At 41.5% G+C, this 21,241-nt stretch overlaps 1 protein-coding gene across 3 annotated transcripts in view; it reads left to right on the top strand.

Moving 5' to 3' along the window:
* The window catches only part of LOC127789850 (uncharacterized), a 55,715-nt gene extending 36,284 nt beyond the window's left edge, over positions 1-19,431 (top strand). For all 3 annotated transcript variants that reach the window (XM_052318882.1, XM_052318884.1, XM_052318883.1), the window contains 8 exons: positions 57-2,647; positions 2,728-2,873; positions 15,375-16,597; positions 16,679-17,210; positions 17,452-17,503; positions 17,611-17,858; positions 17,980-18,087; positions 18,847-19,431. In XM_052318882.1, the coding sequence (XP_052174842.1) occupies positions 57-2,647; positions 2,728-2,873; positions 15,375-16,597; positions 16,679-17,210; positions 17,452-17,503; positions 17,611-17,858; positions 17,980-18,087; positions 18,847-19,081 (5,135 nt within the window). In that variant the 3' untranslated portion in view covers positions 19,082-19,431. The remainder of the gene's footprint in view (positions 1-56; positions 2,648-2,727; positions 2,874-15,374; positions 16,598-16,678; positions 17,211-17,451; positions 17,504-17,610; positions 17,859-17,979; positions 18,088-18,846) is intronic.
* Positions 19,432-21,241: the final 1,810 nt, after the last annotated feature.

Genomic DNA, 21,241 nt, shown 5'->3' with positions numbered 1-21,241 from the left:
ATCAAAATAAATTCAGCCTTTTTACACATGGATAACATTTTCTTTTCATATAACAGACACAGACAAAGGACATAGCATCCAGACATTTCCAGTACCACATGGCTTGAACCCTACACAACCTAGAGTGGGTCCTGAATTTGCCAAAAGTCATCCTCAAAACCAACAGCCAATTTTAAATGGATATATGCACAGGCACCAGATTTTGCAGACAAGAGAGAGTGAAGCAAATTTTTTGGGAGTGGATACAGAATCTGATCACTGTAATAGATCAAGAGGCTTATCTATCTATGGGTTGCAGCAAGAGACTAGCCCTCAAAATTATACTTCTTCAGTTAGGTCAGAATCATCTGAAGTGCCTGTTAGTTTTAATCTTTTTGGTAGTCAACAAATGAGTGGCCAGCTAACAGGCGTGCTGCAAACCTTTCCACCGCAGCAGTCTGGCGTCAATGACATGCAGCTACTGCAGCAGCAGGCCATGTTGCGGAAGCTTCAGAGGCAGCAACAGATTCAGCAAATAGAAGGACAACAACAGAATAAAACAAATCAGATCCCTACTATTATAAAACAGGTGTCTGGCACCAATTCATCTGTCCTAACTAATAGCACTCCTATCTCCCTCTTTACCGCAGCATCAGACTATCGTTGGGCAACTGAGCCCCTGGCTGGTAGCACAAACTGGTTGCAGCATGCTAATCCAGCTATTGAGGGATCCTCTAATGGATTTAGGTTTCCTCCTGAGCAAGGCCAGACACTGAGCTTAATGGGTTTGGTTCCCCAACAGGTTGACCAAGCTCTGTATGGGGTTCCTGTTTCTAGTAGAAGGGGTACTCCGCTCCATCATTCTCATATCCTACCAGATAAGCTTCAAATGCAGCAAATGACCTCCCCAGGTAATCAATGTACTGGATTCCAAGATCAGGTTCACATGCAGGATGAATCTCTGGTTTCTGGACAGAATTCTTTTCAGGAGGAAGTAAACACTGATCGTCTCGATAGTGGGATGAATTTAGAAAAATTCCAGGAAGCGAGGTCTGGGCAAAGAAATGCCCCTGCCCAGGAGGTCCATGAGAGGCAGGAATTAGCTGGTCCATCTGAAATGTTGCCTGAAAAAATAACATCCCATGGTTCTTCACAGAATGTGGTTTCCCTAGACCCAACTGAGGAGAGGATATTATTTGGGGATGATAATATATGGGATGCCTTTGGCAGTGATGCGAACATGGGAGGAGGGTATAATCGATTGTATAGTAAAGGATTTTTGAATGGATTTCCTTCCCTACAAAGTGGGAGTTGGAGTGCTCTTATGCAGTCTGCCGTGGCAGAAACATCTAGCAATGACTTAGGGCTTCAAGAAGATTGGAATGGTGTGAGTTTTCAGAATACTCCAATTCCTGCAGGAAGTCACCAGACTTCAGCATATGCAAACAAAACAAAACAACAAAAGGTTTTGGCTGAAAACAGCTCACAGATTGCGTCGTCATCAAGTTCTGGACCAGTTCCCCTCTCGGATGATGCCAACATGAACAAAAATCATCCTGCTGTCCGAAGAATGTGGCAATCTGGACGGAAATATTCATATGGGAATGGTGAGATGCAGCAGACAGATTTTACGGGTCCAGATATTCATCAGTCTTCCCAAGAAGGAATCAACTGGTTAAGTCATCGTCCTTTACAAAAGCCACTTGCAGAGGGGAGTCAAGTTTATGGTAATGCTGCATATTCTTCACATACAGAAAGGAATGAGAAGAACATTTTGGGGATGTGGGTCCCTCAACGGAGTGGTTCTTCCTTTAACTCTAGCCAGCCTGACAATAGAACTGATAGTGGCAATGTTGACAAGTCTGCATCACCTGCTGGGGGTGCAACCTTGAAAGTTAATGGCAACGAGGACAAATTGCAGCAGTTGCACAGGAAGGACCACAATATCTGTGAGGACATGAGTCATGGCATTCGTTTGTGGAAGGCTGATTCTGGTCCAAATGTATCTGTTAGATTGGAACATATAAACTCTTCTGTAGGAAGTCCACAGGTAAACAACGAGGACCGTAGTTTGAATAATATTGGAGAGGTTCCAAATTCTAGCACTAGAAGTGCCATGCTGGAAAATGCCAGCCTACTGCTCTCCAATAGTCATCACTTTAATTACTGGCAACATGCTAATTCTTTAATGAAAAATAAAGGAGGTGAAAACTTAGGGAACTCCCAGCATCATCAGAACAATCTGCCGGTTTTGGAGTCGTCCATGAACATTCCTGACAAGGATGCAGTTAAATTGCATGAGGCAGACAAGTGTGATAGAAAAGAGAACTCCAGTGATAGCCATGGCTCTAACTTATCCCAGCACCCTATTGGTGGTTCAAGGGACAATGGTGGGTCCGATGCAAGTGATCCACAGAATTTTCCTGGAGGCAGGCAGAAGTTATTTGGTCAAGCTGGCCAGAAAACTACTGGTGCTCGCAAATTTCAGTATCATCCAATGGGGAACTTGGAGGAGGAAGTTGAACCTTCCTATGGAATGAAGCATACTGCCCATTCACAGGTCATCTTGCAAGCGATCCCACAAGCATCATATACTCAGAATCAGGGATATTTTGGGCAGTCCAAAATTTCTGGTCAATTTCCTAAAACTTCCAGTGAGATGGAAAAGGTGAAGCTTTATGCTTTTTGTCCTTTTCCATAATATTGTATATATTTCAGGTAGTGAATATGAAACTACTTTTTTGACAGGAGCATTCACATTATCTTCAAGGAACCAGAAAAGGCGAAGCGGAGGTACCTTCCACAGTCAGTCACTCAGGTTTTGCACCCAGAACATCTGTGCCCTTTGACAGATCAGTTAGCATATATGCAACAAATAAGTCTGCTCATTCAAGGTAGTTGATCATTGAACTTAATGTTTATTGCTTACTTTACTGTGATGTAGTCCAATTTGGTTAGCTGTACTTAAGTCTGATTTGTGTCTTAGTTTGAAACAGGATAGTTGCCATTATGGTTGATGCTTGTGCTATGATAGTATCGTGATTCTTCTATTATGCTGTATTTTCCTTGGTCAGCAATGTGTCAGATCCTAGATCTGACAGAAAATTCTCAGCCGATTTGGAGGAGAATTAGGTGGGAGAGTGAGGGTTTTGTAGAAAGAGAGGGAAGAGTAGAGAATTGGGGGAGGAAAGATCAATCGATCGATTGAGAGAGAGAGAGAGAGAGAGAGAGAGAGAGTTGGAGGTGGGAAACTAGAGAATTCTTCAATTGCATTCGATGATTTGAAAAATGGCTAGGTCAGCTCTTATATACTGATCCACAACAAGAGATTGGTGTCAAAAGCGATTACCCATTCTTCGAGTACAATCTGTAATGCGCACAGCTAGGTACAACTTCCTTATAGCTATAACTACCCCTCAATGTAAAAGCCTTAAGGTCTAGGTACATGACAACTTTTCCCCTTCGATCTTGTCCTTAAGAAATGCTAAGTAAATTGGCGGTATTGGGAAATTGCTTGAGAAGATTGGGCAAATACTCCCATGTGTTGTTGTTGGGGTGTAGGGAGGACCATTTGACTAGCACCTAGGTTAGAGTGGCTTCTTGCTTGTAGATTACTCGTTTATTGAGGATAGCCGTTGGTGCCATTGTTCCAACTTCTTCATTGAGGCTAGGGGGAAGGTCAGGACTCGCAACATCTGTCCCAATAGATTTCTTGAGAAGGGAAATGTGGAATACTGAGTGAATTTGTGTTCCCTCCAGTAGTTGCAATCTGTAAGCCACTTTCCCTATCTTTGCAATAACTGGATAAGGGCCATAGAAGTTTGGGCTCAGTTTAGAGATTTGCTGACGAGATAGGGTTCTCAGGTGGGGGTGGCTCAGTCTTAAGTAGATCTCATCCCCTACTGAAATTGCCTCTCACTTCACTTCTTGTCTACAATTTGCTTCATCTGATTCTGTGCATTAGCCAATTCATTCTTTAGTATTTGTAATATATTCTGCCTTTGCTATAAATACGCTCAACTGCTGCTACTATTGTGTGTCCTCCAATAGCTGGAAGTAGGGATGGCTTTTATCCATATAAAGCCTCAAATAGTGTCATTTTGATTGAGCTGTGGTGGCTGGAATTGTACCACCAATGAGCTAGGGACAACCATTTCTACCACCCCTTAGGCTGTAGGAAACACGAGCTCTGGAGGTATGCTTTTAGACATTGATTGACTCTCTCTGATTGTCCATCTGTCTTTGGATGGTAGGCAGTGGACATGTTTAATTTTGTGCTCATAGTTTGTAGCAACTCCTGCCAAAACAAGTTGGTAAACACCTTATCCCTGTCTCATTCTATTGATCGTGGTACCTCATGTAACTTCACTATGTTGTCCAAGAAGATCTTGGCCACTTCTTGTGTTGTGAAGGGGTGTGATAAGCTCAAGAAGTGGCCACATTTTGTGAACCTATCGATCACCACTAAAATGCAGTCCTTCCCTTCCAATTTGGGTAATCCCTCTATGACATCCATTGTCACATTGGTCCATGCTTGTTTTGGAATGGCTAAGGGCTGCAAGAGGCTTGGATGTGCCATTGTCTCGTGTTTGCACCTTTTATAGGTGTCACAAGTCATGATATACTCCATCATTGATTTCTTTAGATGTGGCTAGTAGAATAGTTGCTTCACCTTCTGGTAGGTATTTTGTATGCCTGAGTGTCCTCCAAGTGGTGATCCATGCAAGGATTTGTCACGGCTCGTTCGTGAATTTAGAGGGCTCCTAGCCCATAATGGATTAGGAGATAGTTTCTACCGAAACAGAACATAATAGAGCAAGGAAGGGAGAGAGAGGGAGAGAGAAGGAAGTGAGAAGAAGGAGAGAGATAAGAGCAATAGAAGGAAGAATCAATTCTGATATTTAATTCAATGATGATCTTCCCAGCAAGCTTGGGAATGTTTATACAACTGATGGGTGGAGGGCTGCCACAGCAGATCCCTTCTCCATGCGGTTATAACCGCTCTTTTTTCCTATTCTATTCCCCCTCCACGTGGGGAATCTTCCAGCTTTGCTAACTAATATCACTAGTGGAGTTACAATAGTAAAATAACAAAATTACAACAATAAGGAAATTACATTAGTAAGCAAAAAACAAACTAAGACTTATAGCTATTCGAATCATCAATTTTTCGAACCCTTTCGTGACAATTCCCCATCCCTTACACCTTTTTTGTCCTCAAGAAATGCTGAGGAGGTTGGCAACTTTGGGGAACCATTTGAGTAAACTAGGCAGGTACTCCCAAGTGTTGCTTCCTGTTGCTCCACCCTACCACTTCACTAGTACTTGGATGAGTGGAACCCCTTGGTTGTGAACTACCCGTCTATCCAAAATAGCTTATGGTTCTTCCATACTATCCTTCTCCTCAGGAATGGTGGGCATTGTGGGGTTCTTAGATCCTGATTCCTTTAATAGGGAGACATGGAAAACGGGCTGGATTCGGGTTCCCTTTGGAAGCTGTAGCCAATAAGCCACCTTCCCTACCCTCTCCAATATGGAAAACGGCCTTTGAGTAATAGACTTCAAGTGAGGTTTCCTCAATCTCAAGTATACCTTCTCCCCTACCTCAAATTCCTTGTCACTTCTTTTCTTATATGCAGCTTGCTTCATCCTATTTCGAGCTGTAGCCAATTCTTGTTTTAGTTGTTGCAATACCACCCTTCTCTATTATAAGTATTCTTTTACTGAGGCTGCAGTGAAATGTTCTCCTATAGCCAGTAATAGAGGAGGCTTGTATATGACAAGAGCCTCAAAGGGAGATATTTTTAAGGAAGAGTGGTGGTTGGAGTTGTACCACCACTGGGCTAGGGATAGCCATCTATGCCAGTTCTTGGACTGCAAGATGCAGATACACCTTAAATAATTTTCTAAGCCCTGGTTTACTCGCTTAGTGTTCCCATCTGTTTGGGGGTGATAGGTTGAAGACGTAATTTTCTAAACGTCCTCCTTCCATAGAGTGCTTGTAAAAACCTTGTCATGATCGGAGATAATTGTCCTGGGAACCTTATGCAAAGTTGCCACCTGATCCATGAAGATTCTAGCCACTTCTTGAGCCGTATAAGGATGGGCCAATCTTATAAAATGAGCAAATTTTGTGAACCGGTCTACCACAACCCTTATACTGTCCTTTCCTTTCGACTTAGGCAGCCCTTTGACGAAATCCATAGAGACACTAAACCAAGCTTGCTTAGGCACTGGCAGGGGCTGTAAAAGTCCAGGGTAGGTCACATTCTCAGTTTTGCATCTCTTGCAAATGTCACAGCCTAACACAAATTTTCTTAGCTCCATTCTCAGCCCTGGCCAATGAAAGAGTTGCTTCACCCGAAGGTAAGTGTTTAGGATCTCGGAGTGTCCCCCCAATGAAGATTTGTGCAATGATTGCAAGATCTTCCTCTTGAGATCTTCATTATTCCCAATTACAATCCGGCCCTACTGTCTTAACATCCCGTCCACCAATGTATACCCTTCGACCCCTTCAGATCCCATGACCACCTTTTCTAGTAATTCCCTCACTTTATCATCTCCTTCATAGCTTTCTATCACCTGTTGACACCATTCGGGAATGACAATAGTATGGCTGCTACACTCCCTTCTTCATGACACCTTAAAGTGCATCTACAACTACATTTTCTTTTCCTTCTTATATTGTATTGAGTAGTCTAAAGCCGTCAACTTGGTCATGCCTTTTCTTTGGAACTGTGTTTGTAGTTTCTGCTGTAAAAGAAACTTCAAGCTTTAGTGGTCTGTTTTAATTATAAACCTTCCCATTTCCAAGTAATGTCTCCATTTATCTACAGTCATCAGCACTGCGAGAAACTCCTCATATATGCTAAGCCCCAAATGTTTTGGGCCTAAGGTTTGGCTTAAGAATGCCAATGGTCTCCCTTCTTGAGCTAGGACTGCTCTTACACCATTGCCCCATGTGTCTGTCTCTAGGACAAAGGGCTTGCTAAAGTCGGGCAGCCCTAATACCAACACTTCACTGATGGCTTCCTTTAACTTCTCAAAGGCCCCTTCAGCCTCAGGGCCCCAACTGAAATTTCCCTCTTCAATAACTCTGTTAATAGTTTGCTAAGGATTTCGTAATTTCTTACGAACCGACGGTAGTACTCGGTCAATCCTAGTAACCCCCTCAAAGACCTCACTGAATTAGGCCTCAGCTAGGACACCATAGCCTCCACTTTCTTTGGATCAGCGCTAACCCCTACCTTGGATATAATGTGCCCCAAATATTTAACTTGCCTTTGACCAAATGAACACTTAGATTTCTTAATGAAAAGCCAGTTAGATTTGAGGATGTCCAAGGTGGTCTTAAGATGAATTAGGTGCTGGCTAAGGGAAGGGCTGTAGACTAGTATGTCATCAAAGAACACAAGGATAAATTTCCGAAGGTAGGGTTCGAATATTTGGCTCATTAAAGATTGAAAAGTGGTTGAGGCATTGGTAAGCCCAAATGGCATTACCAAGAATTCAAAGTGTTCGTGGTGGGTCCTAAAGGCTGTCTTATGTATGTCTTCCGACCTCATCCTAATTTGATGGTACCCCGAATGCAAATCAAGCTTTGAAAAGATTTAGGCTTGGTGAAGTTCATCTAAGAGGTCTTCCACCAAAGGTATAGAGAATTTTTCTTTGATGGTCATGGCATTAACTTGGCAGTAATCCACACAAAATTGCCATGATCCATCTTTCTTTTTGACTAATAGGATAGGAAGCAAAAGGGCTTTGGTTGGGTTAAATAATGGACTGTTGAAGCATTTCCCTAACCATTTTCTCTATGTCATTCTTTTGAAGTGGAGGGTATCGATAGGATCTCACATTAATGGGCTCGACATTTGGCTTTAGGTGAATGGTGTGATCAAATGATCTGGTGGGAGGTAGGGAATTGGGTTCCATGCAAAGGTCCTCATATTCTGCCATCAATTCATTAATACAATCTAAGTGATTTACCTTGTCAGGAGTTCCCTAGTTGAGCTGACAGTTAGGTAAGCACTTCTGTGCCCTCCTGGAAGCTCCTTAGCTACTACGATGGAGAAGAGATTGGCCAGCTGACTCCATTTTCCCCTAAGTACTTTCTGCAGCCTCCTTCCTGTTATCATCTTGCATGTTCCACCTTCCTTACCTCCTGTCAATATCATCCTTCGTCCTTCCTTTTCAAATTACACCTCCATTCGGTTAAAGTCGAAGCTAATTAGGCTTACTCCTTTCATACAATCCACCCCCAATACTATATCACATCCCCCCAATTGTAACAATCTTAGGTTTGCTTCAAATTTTTCACCTTGCATCTCCCAATAGAACCCGTTGCAAGACGAGGTACTCATCACCCGTTGGCCACGGGCACACTCAAGGGTGGTGTACCCGTGAGTTGACATCTCAGCCTCTTGGTCGTGCCTTCATATAGAAAACTGTGGGTACTTTCCACTGTCAATTAAGACCATCAAGCATTTTCCTTTAATCTGCCCCTCTACCTTTATTATTTTGTTGTTAGTTACCTCCTTCAAGGCATGGATTGATATTTCTCCATTGTCCTCCCTGGCCCCTTCCTCATCTTCTTTTTCTACTACCTCTTGGTCTGACTCCTCATCCCCTTCTAGCAGTAGTATCTGCCTCTTGCACTGATGTCTCACATGATACTTCTCTCCACACCGGAAGCACAATCTGGCTAGTCTTCTCTGTTCCCTCAATTGCTCTCCAAAAGGAGCTGGGTTAGGGCCCACCACCCCTCTCCCCCCACTATTTCCTTTTATCAGATCCTGATTGGGGTGTCTCCCAACAACATTAGATGATCCTACTACCACTCCCCTCGTTTGCTGCCTTTGCTTCCTCATTAAGGCTTCTACCACCAACTCTTGCAGCTTAGCATTCTCTGAGGCTTGCTCCACCGACTGAGGCCTCAACACCTTTACCATTGGCCTGAGCTCATCATTAAGGCCACTTAGATAACTCAACACAAAGTAGGTATCTGACATGTGAGGATTATGTTGGATTGTGAGAGAAATCAACTCCTCAAAACGTTTTTGGTAGCTCTTCACACTACTGATTTGCCTCAGCTCGTTAAATTCCTCTACAATGTCCACCATACTTCTTTCCCCAAACCTTTCACACAACCTTTCAGAGAATTCCTCCCCTGTCTAATGCTCCCTTGGTACCATGCGTCCACTACCTCATTGAAATAAGTCGCAACTAGGGGTACTCTCTGCCTCTCAGGAACACCATACCACTCAAACATCCTCTCACATTTCTTCAGCCACCATCGAGGATTGACCCCCTCGAAGGTGGGAATCTCCATTCGGGGCATCAGAAACCCCGGGTGCTAATGATTTATAGGGCCTTCCCGACCCCTATCCATCAATCCGACCAACTTCTCCTCTAGGTCCACCTCAATCTCCGAAGCTCCTCGTCCCCTGTTAGTCCTATTCCTCTGTAAGATTTGTTTTGTATGCTCTCTGGGTGGAAAATTAGGAGACAACCTTATTGGCTTTTGGCGAGCAAACATGACCATGAACTGTTGCATTTGAGCACCTAGTTCATCTCGCACCCTTGCGATGGATCCTTCCAGCCTTTGCTCCAATCCATCCATGGTGCTCTCCACTCAGCGATCCAACGCCATGATCGTCTCATGGCTCCAGGTAGCTCCTAATTCCAGTTGGTCGATCCAATTTTGACAATCAGCCATGGTCGACCTGGCCTGTTGTAGTTGGGATTTCAAATTCTTCATGCGGGTCCCTTTTGCTATCTCCATCTTCTTCCTTAACTGACCGAGGAAAGGTGGCTTTGATACCAAAATGTTACGACTCGTTCGTAAATTTAGAGCGCTCCTAGCCCATAATGGATTAGGAGATAGTTTCTACCAAAACAGAACATAATAGAGCAAGGAAGGGAGAGAGAGGGAGAGAGAAGAAAGTGAGAAGAGGAGAGAGATAAGAACAATAGAAGGAAGAATCGATTCTAATATTCAATTCAATGATGATCTTCCTAGCAAGCTTGGGAATATTTATACAATCGATGGGTGGAGGGCTGCCACAACAGATCCCTTCTCCATGCGGTTATAACCGCCCTTTTGTCCTATTCTATTCCCCTTCCATGTGAGGAATCTTCCAGCTTTGCTAACTAATATCACTAGTAGAGTTACAACAATAGAATAACAAAATTACAGCAATAGAGAAATTACATTAGTAAGCAAAAAACAAACTAAGACTTATAGCTATTTGAATCATCAGTTCTCAAAACCCTTTTGTGACAGGATTGGAGGATTTTATTTTTCAGTGTTTCATAGTCCCCAATTACCAACTTGCTTTGATATCTCACCAGCCCGTTGACTAATGTGTATCCTAGTTTGCTATTGGCATCAATACGAAACTGCTTCAATAATTCCCTTGTCCACTCCCTTGTCTCGTAGTGAGCTATGACTTCTTGATACCAATCTAGCACCATTGCTATGATGGCTGCGGATGTTCCCTCTTCATGACAGTGGGATAATGCATCTGTTGCCACATTCTCCTTTCCCTTCCTAAATTGTATTACATAATCCAACCCCGTCAATTTGGCCATTCCCTTCTTTTGTAGACATGTGTGTAGCCTTTGTTGCAGTAAGAACTTGAGCGCCCCCCCCCCCCCCCAAATTCCCTTCTTTTGTAGATGTGTGTGTAGCCTTTGTTGCAGTAAGAACTTGAGCGCAACCCCCCCCCCCCCCCCCCCAAAAAAAAAAAAAAAAAAATAATAATAATAATGTCTCCACTTGTCAACGTCCATCAAGATTGCTAACAATTCTTTATCATAGATGCTAAGCGCTAGGTGCCTTAGGGCTAAGGCCTGGCTAATGAAAGCCAATGGCTGACCATCTTGTGTTGGGATTGCCCCTATCACTGTGTTGCTAGCATTTGTCTCCAATGTGAATGTCTTACTAAAATCCAGTAATCCCAACACTAGTACCTCACTCATCACCTTCTTTAGTTGTTCAAATGCCTCCTTAGCCTTGAGATTCCATTTGAGCCCATCTTTCTTCAATAGTTCATTCAAGGGTTTGCTGATCACCCCATAATTCTTCACAAACCTTCTATAATAACCGGTTAGCCCTAGAAATCCCCTTAGGGCCTTAATATTGGTAGGCTTAGGCCAAATAGTCATTGCAACTATTTTTTTGTGATTTGTGCTAACTCGAGCATTGGAAATAACATGTCCAAGGTATTCCGCCTGCTTCTGTGCAAAAGCACACTTTGACCTCTTGATATATAGTCGGTTGAAACTAAGGACCTCAAATGTAGTCCTAAGGTGGTAATGTGTTGGGTGAATGAAGGGCTATAGATCAGAATGTCATCAAAGAATACCAACATTTCTAAGGTTGGGTTCAAATATTTGGCTCATTAGGGCTTGGAATGTAGCTGGGGCGTTGGTAAGCCTGAAAGGCATTACTATAAATTCATGGTGGCTATAATGTGTCTTGAAGGTTGTTTTTGATATGTCATTAGGGTTCATCTGGATCTGATGATAATCGGATTTGAGGTCCTATTTGGGAAATACTAAGGTGTGTTTAAGTTCATCCAACACGTAGTGATGGTAATCAATGCAAAAATGCCATGTACCATATTTCTTTTTAACCAACAGGATGGGCGAGGCAAAAAGGCTTCGGCTTGATTATAGATTGGTTAACATATCCTTCACTAGCTTTTCAATTTCTGATTTAAGCTTGGGAGGATATCTGTATGATTGAATGGTTACTGGTTCAACATTTGGCTGGAGAGGTATGGAATGATCAAAGGGTCTCTTAGGTGGCAGTGACTTAGGTTCTACAAATAGGTCCTGAAATTCAACTAATAATATATCTAGTGGGGCCAGTTCGTGTACCTGCCATAAGGCTTGAGGCTGATTGCTGATAGCCATCATACACTCCCCTTCCAGCTCCTCATGACCTTCTGGTTCCTCCCTAGCCTCAATTGAAAATAGTTGTGCCACCTGGGATAATTTGCTCCTGAACAGTTTCTGCAACCTTTTCCCCTTCATCATCTTGCAACTTCCCATCTCTACATTCCCCTAGAGAATCACCCTCTGGCCTTCCTTCTCGAGGGATACTTTCATCTTATTGAAATCAAAGCTAATTGGGTTCAGCCCCTTCATCCAATCTACCCCCAGCACTATGTGACCGCCTCCGAGTTTCAACAATATCATATCAGCTTCAAAAGTCTCCCCCTGCATTTCCCAACAGAAGCCTATGCAAGTGGACGACTTACTCACGACCTTACTGCCATTAGCAACAGTTACCGATAGTGGCTGTGTGCTGGCCAGCTTACACTTCATCTTCTTGGCTGTCCCTTCATCAATGAAGCTGTGGGTACTCCCACTGTCAATTAGAACCATGAGTGTACTGTCCTGCACTCTTCCTTCTGCTTTAATTATTTTACTGCTGGCCATTCCTTTATTTGCATGTAGGGATATTGCTCCATTGTCCTCTTCTTCCATTTCATTCCCTACTGTCAGCCCGTCTTCCCCAGTGTCTTCTTCTTCTTCTTCTTCTCCCCCCTTCCAATAGAAGTAATTGCTTCCTGCACTGATGCCCTGGCAAATCCTTTGTTCTATGAGTTTTCACCCTTGTTGCATCAATGGGGCAGATGGTGGTACTGTTTGATATCTGAAACCTGCACTAGTTTTAGCAAGTTCCTCCCCTTGCACCTTTCCTCCTACCTGCATCACATTATAGTTTCCCCCCCTTACTTTGCATCCTCTGCTTCTACATTGGTGCTTCCACCAGTAGCTCTTGCAGTGAAGCACCCTCAGCTGCGTCTTGCACTGTCTTAGGCGTCAACATCTTCACCGTAGGTCTAGGATCATCGCTTAAGCCACTGGCAAAGCTCGAGACGAAGTATTCCTCGGTCATGTAGGGGTTACGGTTCAGCATGGGTGATTTCAACTCCTCAAATTTGAGTTGATATTCCTATATTGCCCTACCTTGTTTCAACTTGTTAAATTCTTCTAGTATATCCATCATGCCATGATCTCCAAACCTCTCACACAAACCTTTAACAAATTTGTCCCAATTGCAACCATCCCTAACTCTAGACCATCCCTAGAACCACACATCTCCAATATCATTTAGATAGGTAGATGCTACCCCTTTGGTTGTTGGCCACCTGGTGGATGCTGAACAAGTTCTCACATCGCCTCACCCCCCATCTAGGCTTTTGGCCCTGAAATAGAGGTAATTCCATTTTTGGCACTGGAAAACTGGATTGGTGGGGGGTCACCCTTGTATCTCCTATCACTTCTCCACCACATTTTTTCCCACAATGGCTAGTTCAACCTCAACTCTGAGGATCCCGCTGCCTTGTGGTTGGTTCCGATTCCTGGGAGAATTGGTTCCGGCCTATCTCTAGGAGGAATATCAGCTGAAATCCTTACTTAATTTTGGTTGGAGAACATGAGCATGAACTGTTGCATCTGCTCATGCAACATGTTGCTTTGCTCTTGCATCTCTTCTCGGATTTGATTGCTCATATCCCCCCGCGGCCGATCCGTGACATCGTCCAGCTTCTTATCCGCCAGTGTTGCAATCATCTCCTCCATGGATCCCATACGAGTCTGCATCTCCGCCATTGTCACTTGCTGCAACTGAGACTCCATTTGCTTCATTCAGGTGCTGTTAGGCATTGGTGAGTTGATTGCTTGAGAGATCGTTGGCCAGGAACTTGCCTTGATACTAGAATGTTAGATCCTAGATCTGACAGAGAATTCTCAACTGATTTGGATGAGAATTAGGCAGGAGATTGAGGGTTTTGTGGAAAGAGAGGGAATAGTAGAGAATTGGGGGAGGGGGGAGAGAGAGAGAGAGAGAGAGGCAGGTAACCAGAGAATTCTTCAATTGTATTCGATGATTTGAAAAATGGCTGGGTCAGCTCTTATATACTAAGCCACAGCAGAAGATTGGCTCCAAAAGCGGTTACCAATTCTCCGAGTACAATCTGTAATGCTTACAGCTAGGTACAACTCCCTTACAGCTGTAACTACCCCTCAATGTAAAAGCCTTAAGGTCTAGGTACATGACACAATGTTATTGGTTAGATGATTCATGTAGTGTGAGACATATGTTGTAATGAGCCAATGAAAAAAAAGAAGGCCTAGCATGAACCATGAGTAGCCTGATGAAGTTGTCTATTCCATGATTTGTTAGGTCAACCAGGTATATTTGATAACTTGTGGACTAATATACTTTAAAGTGAGCCCAACAAACAAAACAACATATATAGCCTTAATCCCACCATGTCAGTTGGCTATATGAATTCTAGCTCACCAATAATTTCTATCCATGGCTTAATCATTTTTAAGGCCCTTGTAACTCCTATCCTACCTAAAAGTTTCCCACCAAGTTCTTTTTGGTCTTTCTTTACTTCTTTTGTTAAAGACTTGTTCCATCCCATCTCCTCATGTAGTCTCTATTAGTCTTCTCACATGACGAAACCATCTTAATCTTGTTTCATACATATCTTCAATAAGAGCCACTCTTAATCATGCCTCAGATGGATGAGGAGGCTGTTCTTGGACTGTACATGTGTAAATCATCTATCAACTGCACAAAGAAGCTGATTTGGCAAGTACCAATTAATCTAGTTAGGCCATTCTTGACGGTTAATGCTTCAAGAGCCGTCTCATTCCATATTTATAGACACTTGGTGGCACTCACTTCACCCATGAACTTGTCCATGGTCCATCCCCCTTCTTGGCATTGAACTCCACTTTCAGTTTTCTTGTGGAGCTCTAGTGCTTGTCTGCTCAGTTGCCCCGTCAGAAAAGGCCCATTTGGATGTTACAGTTTATGTTTGTATACTTATTTTTTTGACCATACCGGGTCTTTCTGGCATATGATATGATGTTGCAGAACAACTAGAGAAAAGATTGAAAAAGAAGTTTGAGAAGGGAAGAAAACCTGAGAGAGAAAGAGAGAGGAAGAGAGAAATCAGGGAGATAATGATTAATTTTATTCGATATCAATCAAAAGCCTAATCTTTGATTACGTAATAAGCCTATTTATATGCTTAAGTCTGAACTAAAAGATAATTACTCTTAACTAAATTTATCTTAACATAATAAACAAAAGATAAATCTAAAGATAAAATCTAACTAAATTCAAATAAAACCTAAATCCTAATATCAAACATTAAAATTTAGTAATCTGAATTCCTCGTGAGATGTGCTATGCCGAAGGATGTGTATCAGGAAGGAATTACATTGATAGAATACATGTGTCATGGTTTGGCAAGTCTTTGATTCAGCTTTTTCAACTATTTAAGGCTTCTGTCATTTTCTGTGTGAAATGTTTTGGTAATAGTCGTTTGCATGCTTAAATAGATGCTCTATTTTCATCACAGAAAAAATATGCTTGAGCTCCTTCACAAAGTGGACCAATCCAATGAAGGTGGCGATTATGATGGATCTGTTGATCACCCTCAGCAAAATCAGTCTTCTGTCTCACAAGGTTTTGGTTTACAACTTGCACCTCCATCACAACACCTGCCTGTCCAAAACCATTTATTGGCTTCTCAGAAGTCCACACAGACAGACAGTTCTTCCAGTTTGAGGCATGCAACTCCTGAGTTAAGAGACCAGGGTCATGCATGGTTGGGTTCCGCAGTTCAGGGACAGTCTTTGAAGCCTTCACGTGGAACATCTCAAGGAAAACTCAAGACTAATAAGATCGGTATGACAGGCCAAACTGACAATGAAGCCTCACAGTGTAATATGCCCGGAAACCTATCCTCAACATCAACTGCTGGTTTTCGCAACTCAAGAAGTAAGTTTCAGAGTCAACAAATGATTGGTCCAGGTGGAAAAGTTCCAATAAACCAACCCACAAAAGTATCTTTTGATAGGAATTTCTCCAATTTTCAGCAGACTGATGAATATATCAATAGACCTCTTACAAGTCAATCTATGCCAGAAGCCTCTGGTGATAAACACATTTCATCTGGTGAGGCATCGCCGTCCAGTGATACCAATTATTCTATTGAAAGAGCCTCGACCACACTAATTTCGGGGCAGGCTTTGCCATCGTCTCAGCCTTTTGTTGCATCTGGCATCTCTCAAAAGGGTGCTTTCCTGAAAATGATGCCTAATGCATGGGCTACTAATCCTAGTCATCAACATCTAAGAGCCCAACCTTACAAGCTAAATGATAATTTGGGGTCAACCTCATCAACTTCACAGGATAATGCGCTTGAAGAAGGTAAAGGTCTGTCTGAGGTCGGTGCAAATTCAAGGGAATCACAAGAACCAGAAAAGGGAAGCTTCCATCAGCCAGTTTCTTCAGGGAACACTGACTTGGCTGAAAAGATGAGTGCATCCCAGGGGAAGGAATCTATTATCAAGAATCAGGCCAAGGCTTCTTCTTGTTCTGCTTCAACTCAGAGAGAGATTGAAGCCTTTGGTCGTTCCTTAAAACCAAATAATCTTTTGCATGAAAATTACTCCTTATTGCATCAAATTCAGGTGATGAAGAGTACAAAGATTAATTCGAGTAATATGATTTTGAAGAGATCGGCAGGGGCAGATGGTGGTCTGGGAAGTGAGATGGCTCCAACAGCTGGGCAGTCAGGTGAGTGCTTCATAATTGGAGATTCATTAGTTCATAGTAGTGTAGTTCCATCTGGAGACTCTAAAATGCTATGCTTCTCAGGGCCATCGGATAATTTGGAAAGAAAACCATCTTTTCAACTTGGCAATGTACCTTCTCAGGACGTGCCTGCTTTTATTCGGACAGATTCTGAGACTCATAGCAACAGTACAGCTTCCATCAGAGTTGAACAATCCCAGATTGGTCCCCAGATGGCACCTTCCTGGTTTAATAAGTTTGGATCCTCTAAAAATGGGCAGATGCTGCCTATGTATGGCACACACAAAAATTTAACTGCAGAGACATTGGAACAACCATTTACACTTGCAAAGTCTACTGACAGTTTTTGTGCTCATGGTCCTTTGGAGCAAGTAGATGCTGCTGCTGATTCAAGTGAGGTGGGCAACATCTGGAAGAGGCCAACTGTTACATCTATGCCAGTTGAACATGTCTCTTCTTCACTGTCACCAGCCCAGAATATTGGTGCTCAATATTTGGTTGCTGTGAGACCAAAGAAGAGGAAGACTGCCACATCAGAGCTTCTTCCTTGGCATAAAGAGGTGACACCAGGTTCTCGAAGTCTTCTGACTATGAGGTACTTGCAGATATACTAAATTGAGCTTACTGTCCATGCTGAATTCCTCTTAGAAAGTGGCTTCTTCCTTCTTTTTCTGTGTTCTTCTTCTATTGTGTTCTTTGAATATGATATGTGTTTCTTTTTGCTCTATGAATATGATATATTAATGTTGGTACAACTGCATATTTTTGTGGATAACACATAGTTGCCTCTCTTTTTTTAGCTATAGTAATCTTGATTGGGTTGTTGTTGGTTGCAGCATGGCAGAAATTAACTGGGTCAAAGCTGCTACAAACCGGCTAGCTGACAAGGTGTGGTTATTGTTATTATTATTATTATTTACTTCTTCATGTCTGTTATTGAAGTGTTCATATGGTTTTTTAATGCTATTAAGGCTTTGTGTTGCGTTTGGTAACAGGTGGAAGATGAGGCTGATATTACTGAAGACGGACCAACCATGCTTAGAACTAAGAGGCGGCTTATCTTGACAACACAGCTGATGCAGCAATTATTTCCACCTCCCCTGGGAGCTGTTCTCTCTGCGGATGCTGGTTCAAACTATGAGACTCTAACTTACATGGTTGCTAGGCTGGCACTTGGGGATGCTTGCAGCTCAATTCCTTTCTCAGAAAGTGATTCCCATGTGCCTCTTGACAGCAGAAACCTGTAAGAGTTTAATTTGAAGTTTACTGGAATTTGTTCACCAATGTCCTTGTGATATTTGGTTTCAGATAGGATTTTTTCCCCCCTCCATATGGTTATGTGATTCCTAAAAGTTGTATTACAGCTTGTCTGATAAGTGTAGAACATCTGAAACAAATGGCAACCAGCATCTCTCCAAAGCTGTGGAAGGCTTCACTCGTAGAGCAAGGGAGCTAGAAAACGATTTTATGAGGTAAGCAGCCGATCACTAATTTGGTAAGGCATTTAGTTTATTCCTTTCTGTGATCGATGAATTTGTTTCTTTCCCTATTGCATTATGATATACTCTTTTAATGCTTAACTAGTTCCAGTTTCTACTTGACTCTATTAGTTGGTTTCTTGGGTTTTTAGTTTTGTCCTTTCTAGTCTATTCAGTTGCAGTATTGACATTACGGAATTAAGAAATAATTAGCTGGTTGGTGTTTTTGTGGTACTGAGGAATAGCATGGGGCATTTGATTTGTGAATTAATTTAAGGTATTGCTTAGGAAGAGAAAGACATGAAGCTTATAGCGAATTAAGGTTGGGTAATTAAGTTGTAATTCGTATCCACCCCCCCGCCCCCAAGCAAAAAAAAAAAAAAATGTCTCTCTGCTTGTAGAAAACTCATGTTCTTATAATGCAAACAAAGTTTAAAGGGTTAATGTAATGATTGGACCATGAATAATCCAGAAGGTTAAAAACAAGGTACCAAGAGTTGATCTAACCAATGAATTCTAGCTCAATTATTTTTATCTATGGCCTCGTCTTTTGTTTGATTTTTATAATTCATATCATACCTAAGAGTTTCCCGAGTCACCCAAGTTTTTCTTTGTATTTTTCTCTCTTTTGCTAATAATTCAGAATGTTACTAAATAACAAAATTGCCCAGAGTTTGGCTTTATTTGGTGTTGCTACCAATATGTCTTTGCCCCCTTTTTTTGTGTTTTAATCATCCTTATGTTATGGTGCAGGTTGGATAAGAGAGCCTCAGTCTTAGACTTAAGAATGGAATGCCAAGATGTAGAAAACTTCTCTCTTGTCAATCGTTTTGCTAGGTACTATGGTCGGGGCCAAGCTGATCGGACCGAGACCTCGTCATCCTCTGCTGCAGGTCCAAACGCTCAGAGACTCCCCCCTGAGCGATACGTCACTGCATTCCCAGTGCCCAGAATCCTCCCTGACAGGGTACAGTGTCTTTCCCTTTGATCATTAATTTATTTATTTGTCCTCTCTTTTCCTCTTCTCTACCTTCTTGCATCCCTGCGCTCTTATGATTCAATTTCTTGCTAGCTAGCTATATATATGTATGTATATATGCTGGCACTTTGACCAATCCTCCTAGAATGGATGCTAGGTTCTCCCTTACAAAGAAGAAATGAGGGCATTTAATGTTTTATAAATTCTTTTCCCACCCAGTCCATTCGTGATGCCATATATATATATATATTGTCATTCTTGGGAAATATTAGTTCTAGTCTTTTGTACATTTATGTGGAAATTAAAAGGCTTTCTACAATGGCCATTTTTGCAGCAAATGGGCAAAAGTTTAGGTGCAACTTCATGTTGTGCAGGTTAGAATCATGTGTATATTTCCATTTTCCTATGGTTTCTGAGCAGATCATATGGTTTTGGAGATGCAAATTTGTTGTTATTACTATCATTTTGGCTGGGCTGTTTCAATACTTCATTCTTCTGTGAGATGAAGAGAAAGGAATCAAAATGGGATAGTTAAATTCTCCAGATTGGTGTAATGTATATTTATTTATACTCATTTGGAAAAAAAAAATTACTCTGGAAATAGGAAAAAGAAAGAAAATAAGAATATAGAGAGAAATCTGGATGAATTTTTGTTTGAGGCGATTTTAATTTGGTCTAGTGGGTGTGTGTGTGTGTATATAATATATATAATTAATTGTATCATGCTCCAATTATTATTATTATTAGAACATGCCATAAAAAAATGTCTGAAGCTTTTCAGCATTCTCAACATGTTTCTTAAATATTTTAGTGTCCTTTCTATCATCCAAAAGAAGATATTTGAAATAATTCAAGCTTTGATGTAAAAATGCAGCTCTTTTGAGGGTAATGCCCTCTGCCCCCAAGCCAACCCTTTAAAAAATAAGGGCATCTTCTCTTTGGTGTTTTTAGCCTGTTTTTCATTTTTAGTTTTTTAAAACACTCAAAACGTGTTTACTTACTCATTTTTAAAAACGTATTTTGCAAAACACACAAAATTTATATAGAAAACTTAAAATGTCAAAAACACGTTTTGGCTGTTTTCAGTCAAAATCAGCCCTCCATCCAAAACACGGAAAATAGCCATCGTTTTCACCTCTTTTCTCTCTTCTTTTCTCTTTAAGCTCGGTCGCCACCACCATCCATGCCATCGCCATCACTGTCATCCACACTCACCACTGCCATCATTACAGTCGCCTTCCACGACCATCATTGCCACGCCCAAATTCGCCTTGTCAATGCCATCTCCCTTGCCCACCATAGCCCTTCGAGCCCAGATCCGCCATTGTCACCGCTCGTCACTGCCTTCCATGCTAAGATCCACCACCGCCACTGTCATCGCCATCACCCTTGCCCTCGCCTTTGCCTGTCAGTGTCCCTCCAAGCTCAGATCCGCCACAGCCACCGCTGGTCACTTTCTTCCATGCCAAGATTCGCCATCGCCACTGCCATCGCTCTTGCCCGTCCAGTGCCCTCCACACCCAAGCCATCGCCACCTCATTCCATACCCAAATCCAGTCGCCTGCCACCGCCCTCTGCCATTTCTTCCTTTCGTGCTAGTCTTTGTTATTTTATGATTTATATTTTTTTAAATATTTATGTTGTGAATAATTTAAATCTCAAAATTGATATCAGATTTTAATTTATAGGTAAAAATAAATTTATTATGAAATTAATAGTTGAGTGAAATTAAAAATGACTTAGAATGTACTTTGTAATTTTAATATATTATATATGATTAAATTATATAACTTGTATTATATTTGAAATTCTTTAAATTAAATTTATAATTTATTTTGAATCAAATTTCTTAAATAAATGATCATAAAATAACATTTTACAAAATTTTAAAGTAAATGCATTTTTTAGTTTTTTGTTTTAAGAAATTTTTTTTAAAATAATAAAAAGAACGTGTTTTTAAAAATCTCAAAACAGACACTTAAAACATAAAATTTAAAATAAATTTAAAATTCAAAACTGAAACAGAAAGGGAATACCACTTAACTTTTGCTCATCACTATATATATATATTGATATATATATTTATCAAATTAAATTTCAATTAAACTGACGTTTCCATTTATCTTAAGAGAATACAAAAATCAGTGACAAAATATTAATTACAGTGTG

This window comes from Diospyros lotus, chromosome 14 (assembly GCF_014633365.1).
Source record: "Diospyros lotus cultivar Yz01 chromosome 14, ASM1463336v1, whole genome shotgun sequence".
Taxonomy (NCBI): domain Eukaryota; kingdom Viridiplantae; phylum Streptophyta; class Magnoliopsida; order Ericales; family Ebenaceae; genus Diospyros; species Diospyros lotus.
The sequence above is the reverse complement of the archived record's forward strand: the minus strand, read 5'-3'. Positions and strand labels throughout refer to the sequence as shown.